The 19,238-nt window shown below is 42.8% G+C and overlaps 1 protein-coding gene across 3 annotated transcripts in view; it reads right to left on the bottom strand.

Moving 5' to 3' along the window:
- TCP11L1 (t-complex 11 like 1) overlaps nucleotides 1-14,343 on the bottom strand; it is a 39,732-nt gene extending 25,389 nt beyond the window's left edge. Inside the window, exons 1-3 of one of the 3 annotated variants that reach the window (XM_084853344.1) lie at nucleotides 11,670-11,914; nucleotides 3,299-3,467; nucleotides 953-1,085 (exon numbers count right to left, since the gene is read on the bottom strand). In XM_084853344.1, coding sequence (XP_084709470.1) covers nucleotides 953-1,085; nucleotides 3,299-3,452 — 287 coding nt within the window. In that variant the 5' untranslated portion in view covers nucleotides 3,453-3,467; nucleotides 11,670-11,914. Of the gene's footprint in view, nucleotides 1-952; nucleotides 1,086-3,298; nucleotides 3,485-11,669 lie in introns of those variants that run through there. The other 2 variants (XM_084853335.1, XM_084853353.1) reach the window with 2 other exon arrangements.
- Nucleotides 14,344-19,238: the final 4,895 nt, after the last annotated feature.

Raw genomic sequence — 19,238 nt, 5'->3', positions numbered from 1 at the left:
AATCAAAGCTATGGTTTTCCCAGTAGTAATGTATGGCTGTGAGAGCTGGACTATAAGGAAGGCTGAGCACCGAAGAATTGATGCTTTCGAATTGTGGTGCTGGAGAAGACTCTTACGAGTCCCCTGGACTGCAAGGAGGTCAAATCAGTCCATCCTAAAGGAAATCAACCCTCACTGCTCATTGGAAGGACAGATACTGAAGCTGAAGCTCAAATATTTTGGCCACCTAATGCGAAGAGAATACTCTCTGGAAAAGACCCTGATGCTGGGAAAGACTGAAGGCAAAAGGAGAAGGGGACGGCAGAGGATGAGATGGCTAGATAGCATCACTGATGCAATGAATATGGACTTGAGCACGCTCCGGGAGAGAGCGCAGGACAGGAAGGCCTGGTGTGCTATGGTCCATGGAGTCACGAAGAGACGGACACGACTGAACGACTGAACAACAAAGCACACTTCCTAGGAAATGAGTCCCATGGCACTCTGTGGGACATTTCCGAGTAAACATTCATAAGACTGAACTGCATAACGTGGAAATCTACTGGTTGAGTCCATCATGAAATACCACTGTTGATTCAATCTAAATACTCTGAATATTCCCCTTTCCCCTACAACACATAGAATATGTTTGAGCTGGACTGTACAATTAATCTTCATGGCCCCATAACTGGAGGGAAGGAGGGGGTGAAGTTTGTGGGATCAGGAAGTTCCACCTCTTCTATGCACAGTAAACAAAGATTGCACATGTGAGCCAAAGACCTGCTTCCACTGTTGATATGCTGATATTCTCTCAGTAAATGTCTGATCAGCCACCATACTTTAGTAAAGATTTAGAGAGATGTTTTTAATTTCTACATTCTCACTGCTGTGTCCACTAGTTGAACTTCTTTTCCTTGTATAGATAACCTACAGCCTTGCTCTAGGCTTTTCTGCCTGTAATAAAGCCTCTTACCTGTTTTCTGGCAAATCAGCCGGCTTAATCTGGAAAGCTCCATCGACAACAATTTCATGGGCTAATACCATGTTAGTCACGCCTTTTGCTGTTTCCATCAGCTCCTCCACTGACACAAACTGAGGGGGACTCGCTGTTGGGTAATGAAACATACTTCAACAAAATATCCTGTCGGTTTAGAAATTAAGGTGCAATCTATTCACTCAAAAGCAGAGCAGTTCCCCAAGGGACAGGCTGTGACATGGTCTTAAAAAGTCCTGAGAAACCCAAATATTTTTTTAATGCTCAGAAATTTCTACTCTTCCTGGTTGCAAGATGCTGGTTCACGTGAACAAACAGCCCACCATGGTTCATTTAAGGCATGGAAGGCTGCAGCATGTGTGGGCAGCCATTTTGAATACTCAAACTGCGACCATGGCTTGTTCTATCATCTGAACCCAGCAGGGGTGGGTTGTGCAAGGGTTCTTTAACCCTCACACAACCCATGGCCTGTTTTAGGGTTATGCAAGGGTTGTTTAACCCTTGCACAACCCACCCCTGCCGGGTTTGGATGACATAACAAGCCGCAGTTGCAGCTTGAATATTCAAAATGCATGCACTGCAACCCACTGAGGCTATATTTAGCCACAGAGATGGTGTGAACCAGGTCACTGTAAGGCATAAGAAGACTCCATGTTGGGATTTAGAGAATATTTGATGGACTACCTTAAATCCCTCTGTTTGGGATATCTTTAGATTTCCTCATGCTGCCAGTTGTGCATGTATGTTTTTGTTAAATGGCATCTGGGGCCTAAACTAGACATGACAGCTGCAGCTGTGTTTGTTGCTCATGTGCCTGCCCTGTTCATGTATAAAGCAGGTGTGGGTGGAGTCCAAATTTTACAAGAAAGGGGGTGCAAAGGTAAAGGGGGAAATGAATCCTCTCCTAGCACTTTTCTTCCGGCATGTTCACTTCCAGTTCTGGTCCTGGGCAGGGAGGAAAGTGCTGGGGGTGAAGCAGTATGGGGAGGGAAGGAGGTATCACTTCCCCACCCCCACTTTATACATGCACACGGATGAATTATCAAATACGGCTGAATCCAACACATTGAGTATGGCCAGCATTTATTACATTTATTATTTCTAAGAACTGATAATGATGTACAGTCATCAAAGACACCTCTGTCTTTGATGACTGTATTAGAGGGGAAAGTACACTGAGAAAGATGCACTAAGTTTCATGAATGCCCTCAAAAAAACCCTAAGCTATCTAATAATGTATATTAGTAAAGATCCAGCAGGGTCCAATCAGAATTTGTCACGTTAAGTCAGTATGTGACAACCTTGTATAGTTTACAAGCAATCACCATGTGGCACAAAGATGTGCACTGTTAACAGGTTGTTCTGTGCAAAAAAACCTGTGCCTGCAAAATACAGAGACGAAGAGGGAGAATATGCTGTTTTTCATGCAGCCTTCTGAGAAAAGCTTTGGTCACAAGAAGAATAAAGTGAAGGCTGCCAGATGGGCAGCATGTGTGTGGCAATAAGATGCCAAAACAGAAGGACATTGGAAAGGAGAGCTGATAAAAGAAACTAAAAGATAAAGCCTTTCCCCTGAATGTGAGATATTACTGCTGAATAAATTCCAACCTTGACAAACAACCCAAAACACTCATGATAAATAAAGGTTATTCATTTCAGGAAGAGACTGGAGAAGGAGAATGCAGGAGGAATCTGCATTTAATTCCAGATTCTGAAAAGTTAAAACCAAAATTTGAAGACTGGACTCCTACATGTAAACAAAGCAAATACATATATTTAATACTGGGTATCTGTTTAATGGGTTGGATTCGAAGTCACACTAGCAGAAGTCTGCTTACACAATGGGACTTCCGCTCATGCAACACTCTCTGTTCTCTCCTCTCCTCCTGCATGCCCCCCAAATCTTGTCTGCAGGGTTCCCCAGCCCCTCAGAGCAGATTTGGGGGATGGGGGCTGCAGGAGGGGAGGGGAAAACTGTTCCACCAGCAGTTTCCTTTCTGCTGGCAGAGAACCACCACTGGATAAAACACAATGTACATAAGGCAAATGTGCCTAAGTTTAACACTGGATGTCAGTTTGATGACTCACTTCCTCAACGCTCATTGGAGTACAGTGCAAGAGAGACAGAATGCCCAATTCTGGCCTGGTTCTGCACTTTGTCGAAATAATATATTTTATTAAAGAAAAAATCATGTCCATATTGTTTTGTTTAGAAAATGCCTGCAGTGAGAAAGCTACCTAGTTGTGCAGAAGAGAGAGGAGAAACTACTGGGGGGAAGTAGTGATGAGGGAAAAGATTTCATTTGAAATAATAATTTTGCTTACCCGCAGGTGTGTTGCCTCTGCTGGGACTTGGTGTATTCTGTCGAACCTTTTTTCTGACTGACTGTTCTGGATTTTCCAGGCTGTCCTGCTGGTTATCCTCTGAGTTGCCTGATTTTCCTTCACTTGTACCAGACATGTTTGGGTCCTGGGACATTCTCAGCTTTTTGGACTGAGGAGGAAGAAGGAAGAAATTAAATTAACCCATGTAATCCCATCACTGTGGCCAAATTTGGTGCTAAATTGTTTATACAATAAAATTACGCACCTAACACAGTTAGTCCAATTAGGATGCTAGCAAAATAAAGTAGATCACAATTTCCATTTCCATTTTTTGAAGGAAAGAAATGTAGAGAAGTTAGGCACATTCATTAAGAAACATTGGAATAAAATAACATAGTTGGAATCTTTCGCATTTCAAATATTTAAAAAGCAATAGCTCTGAAATCATGTCATATTAAAAGCAATGGTAGGGCCTGGAAAATCTTCCATTTCTAAAAATGTGTTGATTCATACATTTAATTACTAACCTAATGAATGGATAAAATAGCAGACAAACATTTTATACAATTACAACTTCAAAGTTGTAACTGACTTTTTTCACTACCCCTAGGAACCATGCATGCGCATATACTGAACATAAAGGCTTCGCTCCTTGTTACCATACTAATTGAACACATCCAGTTTTCAGTGCCTTCCTCCAGGTCTTAAAATTTAAAAATGTAAGGCAGTGTATGCTACTGACCTATCATTAGGGATGTACAGATTTTGTTAAATCTGTTCTATATGTGTTCTGCAGACTGTCAGGCGTCTTCCATTCTATCATCTGCTCATTGATGGAATCGGGATGTATGAGAATTTTGTTCCATTTGCACTAACACACATTAGCACAAGGGTGAATACGTGCAAATCCCCCCCCCCCCAGTAACAAAACAGTCTGCAAGTCCATGCAACTTGGAAAAAGCCGATCCACTGTGGATTCATAGAAATCCGAACTCATTTGAATCTGTTACAAATTTCTCCAACATACCTGTCATATCTTAAAATACTTTTATACGTGAAGAAGAATGAAGATACATAAAACCCTATATTAATCATTTTGATAGCATATAACCACAGCAGAAGTCAGAAGGCATATTGTAATTCCTCATAGCACAGCTAAAGCATAAGTTTGGCCCAAAAGCCAAAACATAAGATGGCAAGGTCACAGAAAGAGGAATCCACAACGAACTAGACAAGAACGAGACATTTGCTGACCAAGTAGTCAGAAAATAAGTAGAAAGAGGACAAACAGGTGGCTTGGTCTAGAAGTCTGAATGGCATCATGGGGGGAGGCATGGGGGGACAGAAAATGGAACAGACGAAATAGGCTAGAATATCATAGCACAGAAGCCAACCAGATTTCAGGGTACACCATTATCAAGTTTGAAACACTGAATGGGGTATTTAAGGGAAGGAAATATATTACGGGAGGTTGACTCACGGCAGTGGGATACCTATGTTAGCTGAAAGCTGTAACAGATAGGTGTCTTGTTTTCGCATCCTGTTCTAAACTTTATCACAAAATACCATGGTGCCTATTCTCTAAATTTAGTTTCAATGCCTTTTAAATAAACATTGTTACTATGCTGTTCAAGAAGACAGGCAGAAAACCACGAACCAGGGCTCCCTCTTATGTCTAAAACAAGGCCTGGGTAAAACGTCCTCTTCTGTGAAATAAAACCCACAACAAAAATTAACTCCTATACAAGTATTTCAATAGGCACTCCATCCAAGGCAGGCTTTGGATTTGTTTGAATATAGCATTTAAACCACGTTAAATCTGCAACCATTTGTATATTTACTTTGAAGTAAATCCCACTGTGTTTAATGGGGCTTACTCCCAAGGAAGTGTGGACAGGACTGCAGAATAAGCGCACTTGGCTGATTTTCCCTCCTAATCAAATATTTCGATTCAAATACTTCTGGCTGTTGGAAAAACTGTTGAGATATTTATACAGCATGTAAAATCAAGATATACTTTTTTAGTTTTGTTTACTAAATGTAAGTCAAACATGCTAAACTAGTTCCTAATCAAATTAGGACATTGGAAAATGTTATGATTCATTTTTTCTTTTCAGAAAAGTGCTTTCTGTTCAGACCTTAGTAATAGCTTTGATAAAGCTAGTATTTTGTAAATAGTCCCAAACTATTTCTGCTATAACTTCAATTCACCTAAGGCACTGAATGATGAAATAAGTGATGTTTATCACCCAGTGATCTGAATATTTCAACAGTCAACACAGGTCAAACAAAATGAAAAAGCTGATTATCACCTCATTCACCTGTATCATTCTGCCCACACCTTAAGATCAACAACAGAAGCTGATCTTTGAGGGCAAGTATGCATGAGGGCCTGTTCCACAGTGGCCCCATCACTGCAAGCTTTCAGAAAGGCCCGGAAGACTTTGGGCACAATCCAATGCCTGTTGAGTTTAAACAGGCAAAGGATTGCGCCCTTAATTGTTTTCTCTGGCCTTCTCCTGAATATGTTCAGTGGACTGTTCTGGGTTTTTAGCTGCAATTGTAGAGTCTATTCACGTTACGGCTACATGCGTTACTGCTGGTGTTTGCTGATTTTATTAATTTTGTCTGGTTATCATTGTTGTAGGATGTTATTGTATGGGATTTTATTGTGTAAGCTGCTTTGGGAGGGCTTTTGCCTTTAAAAGTGGCCTAGAGATATGTTAAATAAATATATACTTTTCAGAGGAGGCAATTTACACATTCAGCTGCAAGTCACTGAAAGATGAGACAACAAGCAATATTCATTAATGTGAAAATCTGCCTTCCCAGGAAATATTGATGTGAATGTGATGTTGCTTCTCATCTCTTAGACAGACTGGAAAATAAAAGCCAACCTGGTAGAGACCATCTGGGATGTACAAAGCTGGCTGATTGCCTGGTTAGCTAGCCCAGAAGGGAAGCATGTAAATCAGCAAAATGGCTGCAGGAAAGAAGGAACAGATAAATGCTTCACATATACCTTGCTATAAAATCTTTTTAAAAATATTAGCTATTCACAGGTAGCAAATGGGAACTGGCCAGGGAACAAATGGAAACATGCTTTCTGAACTTCTGAGTTAGTTGAATGGAAGAATGTCACTGGCTACTGAGTGAACGGCTCCTGGTTAAACTGGGCAATGTTATGGCTGCTCACATCTCTGCTACAGGATGCTTGTCTGGGCCTTTCATCTATTGTTCCAGACTTGTTTTGAACTACTCACCTGGTTGCCATGGGGTGAAAGAATCTCACCCAGGTGAATGAGCAGTCTGCTGGAGAGGACAGATGGAGTGCACCATTCCTCCTCCAGCAGCCCACTGCATTCCTATGCTGGGTGAGGAAGATGGTTACCCCCAGTGGTGCAGTGTACATTTTGAAGCGCAGGCACTCATCGTGACAATCCCCATAGCCACACAACCCGAGTCCAAAATTGCAGGCAGCAGTGTTGTTTCATTATCAACAAACCAGTTCTAGAAGTTTTCATCTGCTAGGGGCAGGTCTTTTGTAAAGCTAATAGGGCCATTGAAGACCAAGCCACCCCAAAATACTCTGCATTACAAGGAACCATATATTGTTGCTGGAAAAATATTGTTCCCTCCAGCTGCTGTGAGGACTGCAGCTAAGCTCAGAGGAAACATGGAATTCTGAGGGGTGGGGGGAGATGTCAGCATTCCTGCTAATAAAAAAGGGCTTGTGAGCCCTGGCTTCACCACACCGTACTAGCATTGAAGTGCAGTGGGCTGGCAGTGGAAGGACAGAACCATCTATTCCTCTGCCAACAGCCCACTGCATTTCTAGGTGGATGTGGAGATAAAGCGCACACACACGCGTGTCCAGCATAGAAACCAAGAGAGCTGGTGGAAGAGGCGGGGAGTGTTCTGGGCCTCCTCTACCAGCCTGCTGCATTTCTAGTCTGTGGGTTTTTTTTAATTTGCCTGCTTCCTGCTCACAAGGAGGACTGGCAAAGGAGGGACAGAGTGCGTCATCTGTCCTCCACCAGTCCCTTTTATGGTGATGGACAAACTGACCCCGTCATAATCTGCTCACTCAGTTACGATCCAATGTTATAAACTCAGACAAAAGTTCTCTGTTATCATGAGATTCCAAAGTATATTTGGCATAAGCTTTCGTGGACTACTGTCCTCTTCATCAGTGGTATGGAGTATTATGGAGAGTTCTAGGGAGAGCCTTCTGAGTCAGAATTCATCAACAGGTTTAATTCTGTCACCAGAACCTTGAATCAGAATAACCGATTTTTATCACACTACATGTGTTAAGTGGCTTACCCAGTTCCTGGATGTTATCGGCAACAGCTGCACTGTAAATGACCACTATTAATAATGTGATTGGCAAACTTTGTATACACTGCACAGTAAAAGACAGATCAAATGTTCACAAGGTTTGAGTCTCAGGATTAATCTGGTGAGTTTTGACAAACATTTTAAACAAAGCTCCTAAAATAAGTAGAAAAACTATTGCAGACAGGACTTGTCTATAGAATTTGTCTGTGAAGGCAGAACTGTGTCCAAACAAACATCTTAAAGAGAATGGTGGCTTTGGTGTTGCCATTTTGATTTCTGTTTTGTTTACATAACAGTTATGCCTAGCATGCTTTAAAAATCCACTTAATGTGCTCAGAAGAATTCAGTATATTATAGGATTGCTGCCATCACTATCAAAAATGTCTGCTTAATCTGTAAACTATGTTTTCCCCCAAGAGCTTCACCAAATGTGCATAAAACCAAGTGTGTAGTGTTGTTATTTTGTTTGTTATCCCCACTTAGGATAAGAGAAATGACTGTGTAGGCCAACAATGGATTAAAAAGACCACTCCACACAAGTGACCTGTTTTCTAACTCTAATTAATAATTAATATAAAATAATGTCATTAGATTATAATTTATGGGTTCACAATAAACTCCCTGATGGCATAAATGCTTTGAATGGTGGGGTGGTCTATAATTCACAAAATTAAAAAGGCAGCAACCCTATAATATACTGAATTCTTCTGAGTCCATTCAGTGGATTTTTAAAAGCATGCTTGGCGTAGCTGTTATATAAACAAAACAGAAATCAAAATGGCAACACCACAGCCACCATTCTCTTTAAGAATACTAAGTTCCCAGATGGGCAGGTGGAAGAGGAAATCTGAACCATCCCACTAACCATACTTTTTGTCCTGAAACTGCAGCACCCCAGCAGCAGTCCCTCTCCAGCAGGCTTTGTTTTTTAATTTCAGAGTCTCACCAGAAAAAAACAGCTGTGGGACAGCAGTTATTTTTATTTTAAAATTCATCATTACCGTTATATCCCACCTTTTTTCCTCTTGCAAGGAAACCAAGATGGTTCTCCTCTTCTCCATTTTATCCTCACAACAACCCTGTGAGGTAGGTTAGACTGAGAGTCAGTGACTGCCCCAAAGTCACCCAGTGAGTTTCACAGTGGAACGGGGACTAAAATCTGGATCTGCCGAGTCCCAGTCCAACACTCTAACTACTACACCACCACTGGACAAAAAGATTCAGATCTCCTACCCATACTATGCTTTCAGTCATCCCATCCACTTTACATGGATTCTGTGACAGACTTCAGTTTACCACACAGATTTGCCACTGTTATGCCTAGTTTGGCCCTCAGACTAGAGCCCTATTTAGGTGATTTGTTGTTGTTGTTCAGTCGTTCAGTCGTGTCCGACTCTTTGTGACCCCATGGACCATAGCACGCCAGGCCTTCCTGTCCTACGCTCTCTCCCGGACTGTGCTCAAATTCCGACCTCTGATTCATCCAACCCGGCATTTCTCATGATGTACTCTGCATATAAGTTAAATAAGCAGGGTGACAATATGCAGCCTTGTCGTACTCCTTTCCCAATTTTGAGCCAATCGGTTGTTCCATGTGTGGTTCTTACTGTTGCTTCTTGACCCTCGTACAGGTTTCTCAGGAGACAGGTAAGGTGGTCTGGTACCCCCATCTCTTTAAGAATTTGCCACAGTTTGTTGTGATCCACACAATCAAAGGCTTTAGCGTAGTCAATGAAGCAGAAATAGATGTTTTTCTGGAATTCTCTTGCTTTCTCCATGATGCAGCGAATGTTGGCGATTTGATCTCTAGTTCCTCTGCCTCTTTGAAACCCAGCTTGTACTTCCAGTAGTTCTCGGTTCGCATACTGCTGAAGCCTAGCTTGTAGGATTTTGAGCATCACCTTGCTGGCGTGTGAAATGAGCGCAATTGTGCGGTAGTTTGAACACTCTTTGGCATTGCCCTTCTTTGGAATTGGAATGTAAACTGACCTTTTCCAGTCTTGCGGCCATTGCTGAGGGTTCCAAATTTGTTGGCATATTGAATGCAGCACTTTAACAGCATCATCTTTTAGGATTTTAAATAGCTCAGCTGGAATACTGTCATCTCCGCTAGCTTTGTTGTTACTAATGCTTCCTAAGGCCCACTTGACTTCACTCTCGAGGATGTCTGGCTCAAGTTCAGTGACCGCACTATCATGGCTATCAAGGACATTACTATCATGGCTATCAAGGACATTAAGATCTTTCCTGTATAGTTCTTCTGTGCATTCTTTCCACCTCTTCTTAATATCATCTGCTTTTGTGAGGTCCCTGCCTTCTTTGTCCTTTATCATGCCCGTCTTTGCACAAAACGTTCCCTTGAGATCTCCAATTTTCTTGAAGAGATCTCTAGTCTTTCCCATTCTGTTGTTTTCGATTTCCTTGCATTGTTCATTTAAGAAGGCCTTCTTGTCTCTCCTTGCTATTCTCTGCAACTCTGCATTCAGTTGGATATATCTTCCCCTTTCTCCTTTGCTTTTCGCTTCCCTTCTTTCCTCAGCTACTTGTAAAGCCTCATCAGACAGCCACTTGGCTTTCTTGCATTTCTTTTTCTTTGGGATGGATTTCGTTGCTGCCTCCTGAACAATGTTACGGACCTCCGTCCATAGTTCCTCAGGCACTCTGTCTATCAGGTCTAATCCCTGAAATCTATTCCTCACCTCCATAAAAACTTCTAAATAGAGACACTTCTAAATAGATAAGACAATCCTGAATAGGGTCTGCAACTCAACAAAGTGAAAATAAGGAATACTGAAAAAATTAAGGGCTATTTCTTCTGGAGAGTTGCAGAGTTCTTAAATAAAATATATCCCATTTTGTTGTATGGGGCTCGGACATTCTGAAACAAGAATCCATTAAGATCTGTGGATCTCTGATGAGAACAGTATCCCCTGGAAGCAACTGAAATACAAAGGCAGGGCTGCAGAGCCTCAGGCCTGGGGTCCCACTCCAGCCCTCTGCGGTTTCCCTGACGACCATGTCCCCTACTTTTGCCTCCCACCCCCCTGCGCCAGGACCACTGGTCATTTAGTAATTTCCTGGCTTTTGTGAAGTTTACCCCCATTCTAAAAGGCTTGTCCTAAGGTTTATTTACTGGCAGCAAGAACTTTAAACTATAATACTGCCAGGATTTGGCCATGCCCCTTTCACTTTTCGCCTGCCCACAACTGGGCTTCGGAGCTTTTCCAAAACAGAGTTTGGCCCGTGGGCTGAAAGAGGTTCACCACCCATGGACTAAGGCTGGGCTTAATGCTATATCCATTTAACTTATTGCTGCATAGCCACATACAGAATTGTACTGCACATCTGCTGGTATAACGACGGGAAATCCTTTAATATAAACTCATGAAATAAGCATGTTTCCCTTGAGTTAGGGTGTTACCCTTTCATCAGACTGCTTCAAGAATGACAAAAATTGTGGGATAGCTCCACTCATTCAATGCATGCGGATGAGCAACGTGAAGATTCTAATCGCCCCGAATGGCCGCGTGCAGAAGAGTTATTCTACATTCATTTCTACAGAAAACAGGTTGTGCTCGTGAGGATGCGCGCGCGCGCGCGCGTTAAGCGCCACCACGCAATCCTGGGACCCTGACTCAGCAGCGCTTCGGGAGGACATAACTAACGCCAGTTTTGCTGCAGCGCCAGGCTTGGGGAGAGCTGAGGGCGCTTCTTGCCGCCAGTCAGGCCCTTTCGAGGTTATCTAGACCCCCAGCCCTTTCTGAATCGGATGCTGCTTTTGGATGCAGAACAGAGTTGGCACAGCGGGGAGTGGGAAAGCCTCTTTTGTTTCCTCGACATCTTAAAACAGCAGGAGGCGACCTGGCAGCAAGAGCCCAGCTGGCTGCTCACCCTGGGCACTGCCCCACGGAGAGGGGGCGGGGGTCGTAATGCACGGGCTGCAAAGGGAAGGAAACGGCAAGCCCATCCTCACTGCGCCCCTTTCCTTTGCTCGCTTTCCCTTCCCTCTCCGCCCCGTTTGGTCGCTTACCTGAGCGGGCGGCTTAAGGGGAGGGCAACTTTGTGCGTGCACGGCGGCCAGTCCGCACCCGCGTCCGGCCCCGAGCGCGGGGGGAAAGGGCGCGGCGTTGGCGGCGCAATAACAATGGCAGAGCGGCAACGTAAGCCGCGGGAGCCCCTGGCAGTTCTCGGCTCGCTCCTCATGGCCAGCCGCGGGGTTGCAGAGGGCCGGAAGCTGCCAGTGCCTCGCAGGGCGCCGCCATGTCTGCACGCTGCCAAGGGGAGAGCGGCTGCCGGGAAGTGCGCGTCGCCCCAGCAGCAGCAACGAAAAGAGCGCGGCGCCCTGGGGAGCGACGGAGGAGCGGCGGCGATGGCAACCACAGGCAGCTGTCAATCAAGAGCCGCGGTTGTGGACTGACGGCCTGCGGGGCGAAAGGCGCTCCCCTCCCGAGGCCTTTCGAGAGGAGATCTGGCCGGGTCCCCGTGGAGCCCATTCCAGCTCTTCCGCGGCATCCAGTCTTTCCAGGCAGTGTGAGGAAAAATGACACCCAGCCTCCGCCGCCCCCTAAGCAGGAGCAGTGTCGTCATATCTTAATGGAAAGCAACTAAAAATCTCAAGGCAGCGAACGGGCTTTCGACAAAACTCTTCCTCAGCCTCGAGAGAGTGTGTGTGTGTGTGTGTGTTTTAAAGGAGAAGGGAGAAAGAAGAGGGGGTACAAAAAGATGGTACAGAGGAGAAGCCCCGTCTGCAACATGTCATTTATTGGTCGAGTACGTTATTAATATGGAGTTTTATTGGTCCTCATTGCAATCCCTTTTTTACATTTACCAGTAGCCTATGTCACGGGATTGTGACAAAGAGTCGCGTGGCACTTTAGGAACTAACACATCAGGTGCTGTAGTCCACAAAACCTTTTGCCAGAAGAAATGTGTTAGGCTTTAAGGGCACAATCCTATGCATGTTTAGACAGAAAAAAGGTCCTACAACTCCCAGCGTTCCCCAGCTAGCCATACTGGCTAGGGAATGCTGGGAGTTGTAGGAATTTTTCAACATGTCTCAACATGCATAGGATTGCGTCTTAAAGTGCCATAATATTCTTTGTTGTTTCTGCTGCAATAGACTAACATGGCTGTTCTGTGGAAAAAGGGATTAGTTAGGTTTGGCTGTTTATAGGCAGTGCAAGCCTTTGCATGTTTACTTGGACATAAAGCCCTGCTGTCTGCTATGAGATTTACTTCTGTGTAATTGTGCATAGTTAATTAATGTATACTCTGCCCTTCAGTACAAGGCTTCGAGTACAATGTACAGTTAAGAAAATAAAAAGACACCATAAAACTCCATATGGAAACAATAAAAGTTACAGAAGCAGCAGTTAATAAAAACCAGCAGAAGCCAATGTGCTGGAATACCTGGGCAAATAAATGAAAGTCTTCACCTGCCACCAAAAATATCAAAGTCGCAGCCAGTGAGCTCCTCTGGGAAAGGTATTCTAGATACAAGGTGTCATGACCAAGAAGGCCCTCTCCTTGGTCACTGTCCATCTAACTTCAGATGAAGAACAAACGGTTTGGGCAGTTTATGTGGAAGGAGGTTGGGTTATGGTTTAAGTTTTGAGGTTTGTTTTTGTTTTTAAAGTAACATTTGTAAATGGACACGTAATGGAATTAGTATGGGTTTGCTATACCATACAAAAACCATATTTGTATAGTTTTGCTATACTCTTACGTATTTTCTTTTCTGAATTCTCATGTATGGCCAAAAAAACATATATGAATAAACTAATGCAACTCTCATTTTATAGGTGGGGAACTGAAGCCCAGGGGAAATGGTTTGCCAAAGTCACTCAGTGAAACTGGTTGAGTGGGAACCTAGCTCTCCCAGGACCAAGTCCAATAGGTTAGAGGTGGGCAGAAGGAGCCAGTGTGTATAATAGTTAAGGAGTGCCTGACTAGAACCAAAAAGACTTGAGTTCAAGCCCCTCTTAGCCATGAAGTCCACTGAATGATCATGGGCCATTCTTAGCATACCTCACAGGGTTGTTTTGAGGATAAAGCAAGGAAGAACTATATATTCCAGCCTGAACTCCTTGGAGGAAGAGTAGGATATAAATGTACTAAATAGATCATGGTCCATAGGTGGACCAATAGAAAGTTTTTGGTGGATCAGCTAGTGCATGCTGGTTGCTAGGATTTTTTTTTATAAAGAATGCTGGGCCTTGATCTTCTCCATCAAGGTACTACTGTGTTCTTAAGCATGAGTGCAGACTCAGGATCACAGATTTACACAGATTAGTTATGCCGTAACTGTTAAGAGATCCTGAGTATGAACTCTTATGTTGTAAATTTAACATGCAGCATTGGATTGTGATTTTTTAAAAATCATGTGTGAATGAAATGAGCCCACCCCTGCAATAGGGGATAGCACGTAATTATGAGAAAAAAGCCACATTGTTCACATCACCTTATAGTCATCCTTAGAAGGTATAAGAAAAGGGGGTTTAGGGGAAATGGTTTTCTTCCTTCTGTGTAATAATTTTTACTGTCCAAAACGCAAGTCTATTGATGCCATTCCTTTGGAAGGATCCTTAACGTTCTCAGTAGGCATGTGAGATGGATCCATAGGTATCTTTTATCCTCAATATGTTTTGTCAAGTTAGGATGGTTAAGATTGTATCCCTTCCTTCATTAAATTTAAATGGTTTCTGTTCTGTTACAGTCTCTTGTGGATCTGTGACTGATATTTCACTACTGCCTGGAAATTCCCCACAGCCCAAAATTGTTTTCCATCCAGAACAGAAACTATTCCAGGGGGTGGGGTGGCAGAGGACAAATAAATAATGAGATAACTCCAGAAAGAGAAGCATTTGCTTTTTACAGAGGTAAATAGATAATAAACTGCTTTTATGGGTACCAAGGAGCAGTAAATAAACCATTAAACGTAGTCTGAAAGTGGGAGGGGAAAGTCTTTAATGGGAAACAAGCAATTTAGTTTCAGTACTACTTGCAAAGCACTATAATCAGCCATTTGAGCAAAAGGCAAAAATGCAAGTCCAAGCTGAAAGTGATGCCATCAGGCGAGAAAGCCATCCTCAGAACAAAGCAATCACTGAAACACAAGATAGCTCCCAGCATTAGAAACTAGATCCAGATTAGCCTGTACACTCAAAAGTTACCCAAGTACCTAACATTTGGATAGTGCCTTATGTTGGGTTACTGTACAGTGGTACTACCTTTCAGCACTGGATGGTATCGGGTAGCACTGATGCTTAGGAAGCTGAAATGTTTTCCTAGCCTAACCCTTATTATAGCAATCCTATGGTAGCCAGCCTTTTGGGCAAGTGTGCCACAAGTGAAATCAGAAGTGTGATGTATCACTCTAGTGTACACTGTATAGTGTATATACACCCTTTTTGTGCCTTGGGGCAATGCCTGTAAGCCTCCAAATTTGTTTTTTTTAAATATATTTTTATTTATTTTTTTATAAATGAAATAATACCAAAAATACCAACAACCTGTTCAATACTACAATTTCCCAGCAATACAATATTCTGATGAGGACACCACAATAACAAAAAGAAAAGGGAAAAGGAAAAAAAAGGAAAAGAGAGGAGGAAAGGAAGTAAAGACAAAGAAGATTCTTTCCCCCTCCCTCCCCGTCTCCTTTAAAGAATTTATTTTAAACTCCAATACCCCCCGGCCTCCGATGCCATTCTGTTTTAAAAAATATATCTATAACCTTAACAATCTTACAGTTGAATAAACATCCTTACATTTCAATATCATATCAATCTTATATAAAAAAAACAGGTCTACAGTTCATTCCCAGTAGACTATATTAATAAGAATAAGAAATATAGTACTATATAATAAAACTTAAAATAAACCTTCAACAATCAGTAATATATTTTATATATAAATGCATGTGCACAATTACCCTCAAACAATAAATTTAAATACAGCATACCATATCTATTTTGAAATAAAAAATATAAAGAAAAGCAGGAAAAAAAGAAAGATGAAAGAATAAACGAATATATGTATAATCATTTATCTTCTGACCTAGCCTGGATCATGTAGACTAAACACAAGCAGTTAACAAAGCTCGTTTAAAGATTCCAGTTCATGGGGTTGTGACAGAAATCTCATGCATTTTTATGTTCAGCCATGCCTCCGCCATTTCACGATTTAGAAACTTCTTCATCTGACCTTCAGGCACAATACAAAGTGTAGCAGGATATTTTAAGTAATATTGTAAGTTCATTTGTTTTGCCATATTTTTTGCTGTGATAAATTGCCTTCTTTTATTCACCACCTCTTTGATGTAATCTGGAAATAACATAACTTTATCTTTTTTCCAGGAAAGGCTTCCACCCTCTCGTGCCAAACACAGGATATAATTCTTTGTGGAGACTTTTGCAAATTGGACTATGATCGTATAGTCAGTCCCTTTAGCATTTGGCACATGAAATGCCTGCTCAATATCAAGTAAATAATCAGATGGGATAGGGAGTATCTCAGGCAAAAGTTTATCCACAAAAATAGGCAATTTTTCATCATTAGACAGATTTTTAATCCCAATAATACGTACATTGGATCTTCATGTGAAGGCCTCCAGTTGAGAAATTCTGTCATAGGCATTTTTAAAAAATACTTGTGCTGTAGTTTCATTCCCTGCCATTTGGGCTTTTAGCTTGTTAATTTTCGTCTCCATTTTTTGCCATGATGCATTAATTAGATCCACAGCTCCTTGCAAGGTGGTGATGGAATTTTGGATTAAATCCAACCTTTTGGCTTGCTTTGTAAATTGCGAAGATAAAGTCTTTATCAGAGTAAATAATTCCCCTATATCTTCTGTTTTTGAAACTTTTGACACAGGAGGTACGGGGGGAGATGGCGGTGATGCCAGCCCCTTCTCGTTGGTATAGTCATGTTTTTCTCAAACAGACCTTGCAGGTCCTCAGATGTTCTCAAATAGTGTTAATATTTCTTAAATCATCCCTCAGGAGTTGTTGATATTTCTTAAAGCATATATTATTATGGAACACGTCAGCCCTGTTTTCTCCTATGAAATAGGAGTTTCAGAGCAGCTTTTTGTGTTGGTAAAGCTCTGGGGAGATAATCCTGGAATCCAGCCCCCACTATCTCGTGTGGGGTACTTTTCTCCATGATGTTATCCAGAGCTGCCTTGCCCCCCCCTTTAATTCCAGGGGGGAGATGAAAAGGTTTTTCAACCTTTTAAAAAGCTGTTTGAGAAAGATCCCATGGAGATCCTGTGGGATACTACCAGAGCGACATTGGTTCCAACCGGAAGTCTCATAAGCCTCCAAATTTGAAAGCTTACGGGCATCCCACGCAGACTGGGAGGAGCGGCAGAGGCGATCTTTGGCACCGTGCTTCTCCCGCTCTGTATTTTGGCTAGACAGGCTTTTTCGACCATCTAGCTGGGGCATGTCGGAGCAGGAGAGAAGGAGGCTGGGAAGGCCTTGGGATATGTTGTAACCCAGCTTCCCCAGTCCCCTCTCCCAGCACACCCTCTTTACCCCCTCTCCAAGGTTGCCTTTGTGACCTCAGTGAGGCATCCGGCTGTGAGGGAGAGGAGGAGGGGAGCACAGATTGCTGGATCGGCAGTTGGAGCACTGTCTCCAACCTTGGATCCAGGAATCCAAATTATCCTATCTATGGGCCATAGGATTGCTCCCTTTGTGTGTCTGTTTTTCTAATCCAGGAGCAGTTAGCAGGTAGGGATCAATTTAAATCAAGGGGGGGCAAATTCTGGGGGTTGGGGGAATATTCCCCACTCCCCTCCCCCACTGCCACTGCCAAAAAAACACAACACAGCGATTTTGGAAGGAAACAAGGCATGCGGGAAGCATGTACTTCGTTTATATGCAGAATTGGACTCCCAGGAGTCTTCTAACAGCACAACCCTGCATGTGGCCCACCCATTGTTTAAATAATGATTTCCTCTTTTTGTAATACTTTATATATTCACAAGTATATAGCATTTGACTCTCTTGGCAAGAGAGTTAAACTCACTGATCACAGTAATATTTTTAGAGGAATCTACACCTCCAACCCCTTCATGGATCACTGCCTTGTTGTGGCGAAGGGGCTTGCATAACTCAGTGAAGCCATAAGCTATGCCGTGCAGGGCCACCCAAGACGGACAGGTCATAGCAGAGAGTTCTGACAAAATGTGGTCCACCGGAGAAGGAAATGGCAACCCACTCCAGTATTCTTGCCAAGAAAACCCCATGGAACGTATCACAAGGCTAAAAGAGATGACGCCGGAAGATGAGCCCTTCAGGTCGGAAGGTGTCCCATATGCTACTGGGGAAGAGCAGAGGGTATTTCCAAGTAGCGCCAGAAAGAGTGAAGCGGCTGGGCCAAAGCCGAAAGGACACTCAGCTGTGGATGTGTCTGGTGGTGAAAAGAAAATCCGATGCTGTAAAGAACAATATTGTTTAGGAACCTGGAATGTCAGATCAATGAATCAAGGTAAGCTGGAGGTGGTCAAACATGAGATGGCAAGATTGAACATCGACATCTTGGGAATCAGCGAACTCAAATGGACAGGCATGGGCGAATTTAATTCAGGTGACCATCATATCTACTATTGTGGGCAAGAATCCCTTAGAAGAAATGGAGTAGCACTCATAGTCAACAAAAGGGTGGGAAAAGCAGTACTGGGGTACAATCTTAAAAATGATAGAATGATCTCAGTACGAATCCAAGGCAAACCATTCAACATCACAGTAATTCAAGTCTATGCCCCAACCACTGAGGCCGAAGAAGCTGAGGTTGATCGGTTCTATGAAGACCTACAACACCTTCTAGAACTAACACCAAAAAAAGATGTTCTCTTCATCATAGGGGATTGGAATGCTAAAGTAGGAAGTCAAGAAATCACCGGGATAACAGGCAGGCATGGCCTTGGTGTACAAAATGAAGCAGGACAAAAGCTAATAGAGTTTTGCCAAGAGAACATGCTGATCATAGCAAACACTCTTTTCCAACAGCGACTCTACACATGGACATCACCAGATGGTCAATATAGAAATCAGATTGATTATGTCCTTTGCAGCCAAAGATGGAGAAGCTCCATACAGTCAGTAAAAACAAGACCTGGAGCTGACTGTGGCTCAGATCATGAGCTGCTTCTTGCAAAATTTCGGCTTAAATTGAAGAACGTTGGGAAAACCACTAAACCGTTCAGGTATGACCTAAATCATATCCCTGATGAATATACAGTGGAGGCGAGGAATAGATTTCAGGGATTAGACCTAATAGACAGAGTGCCTGAGGAACTATGGACGGAGGTCCGTAACATTGTTCAGGAGGCAGCAACGAAATCCATCCCAAAGAAAAAGAAATGCAAGAAAGCAAAGTGGCTGTCTGATGAGGCTTTACAAGTAGCTCACGAAAGAAGGGAAGCGAAAAGCAAGGGAGAAAGGGGAAGATATACCCAACTGAATGCAGAGTTGCAGAGAATAGCAAGGAGAGACAAGAAGGCCTTCTTAAATGAACAATGCAAAGAAATCGAGGAAAACAACAGAATGGGAAAGACTAGAGATCTCTTCAAGAAAATTGGAAATCTCAA

This window comes from Heloderma suspectum, chromosome 1, assembly GCF_057233095.1.
Source record: "Heloderma suspectum isolate Gila_16-S chromosome 1, 16-S_ref, whole genome shotgun sequence".
In the NCBI taxonomy this organism is placed as follows: Eukaryota; Metazoa; Chordata; class Lepidosauria; order Squamata; family Helodermatidae; genus Heloderma; species Heloderma suspectum.
This window is presented reverse-complemented; position numbering and strand designations above follow the sequence as displayed.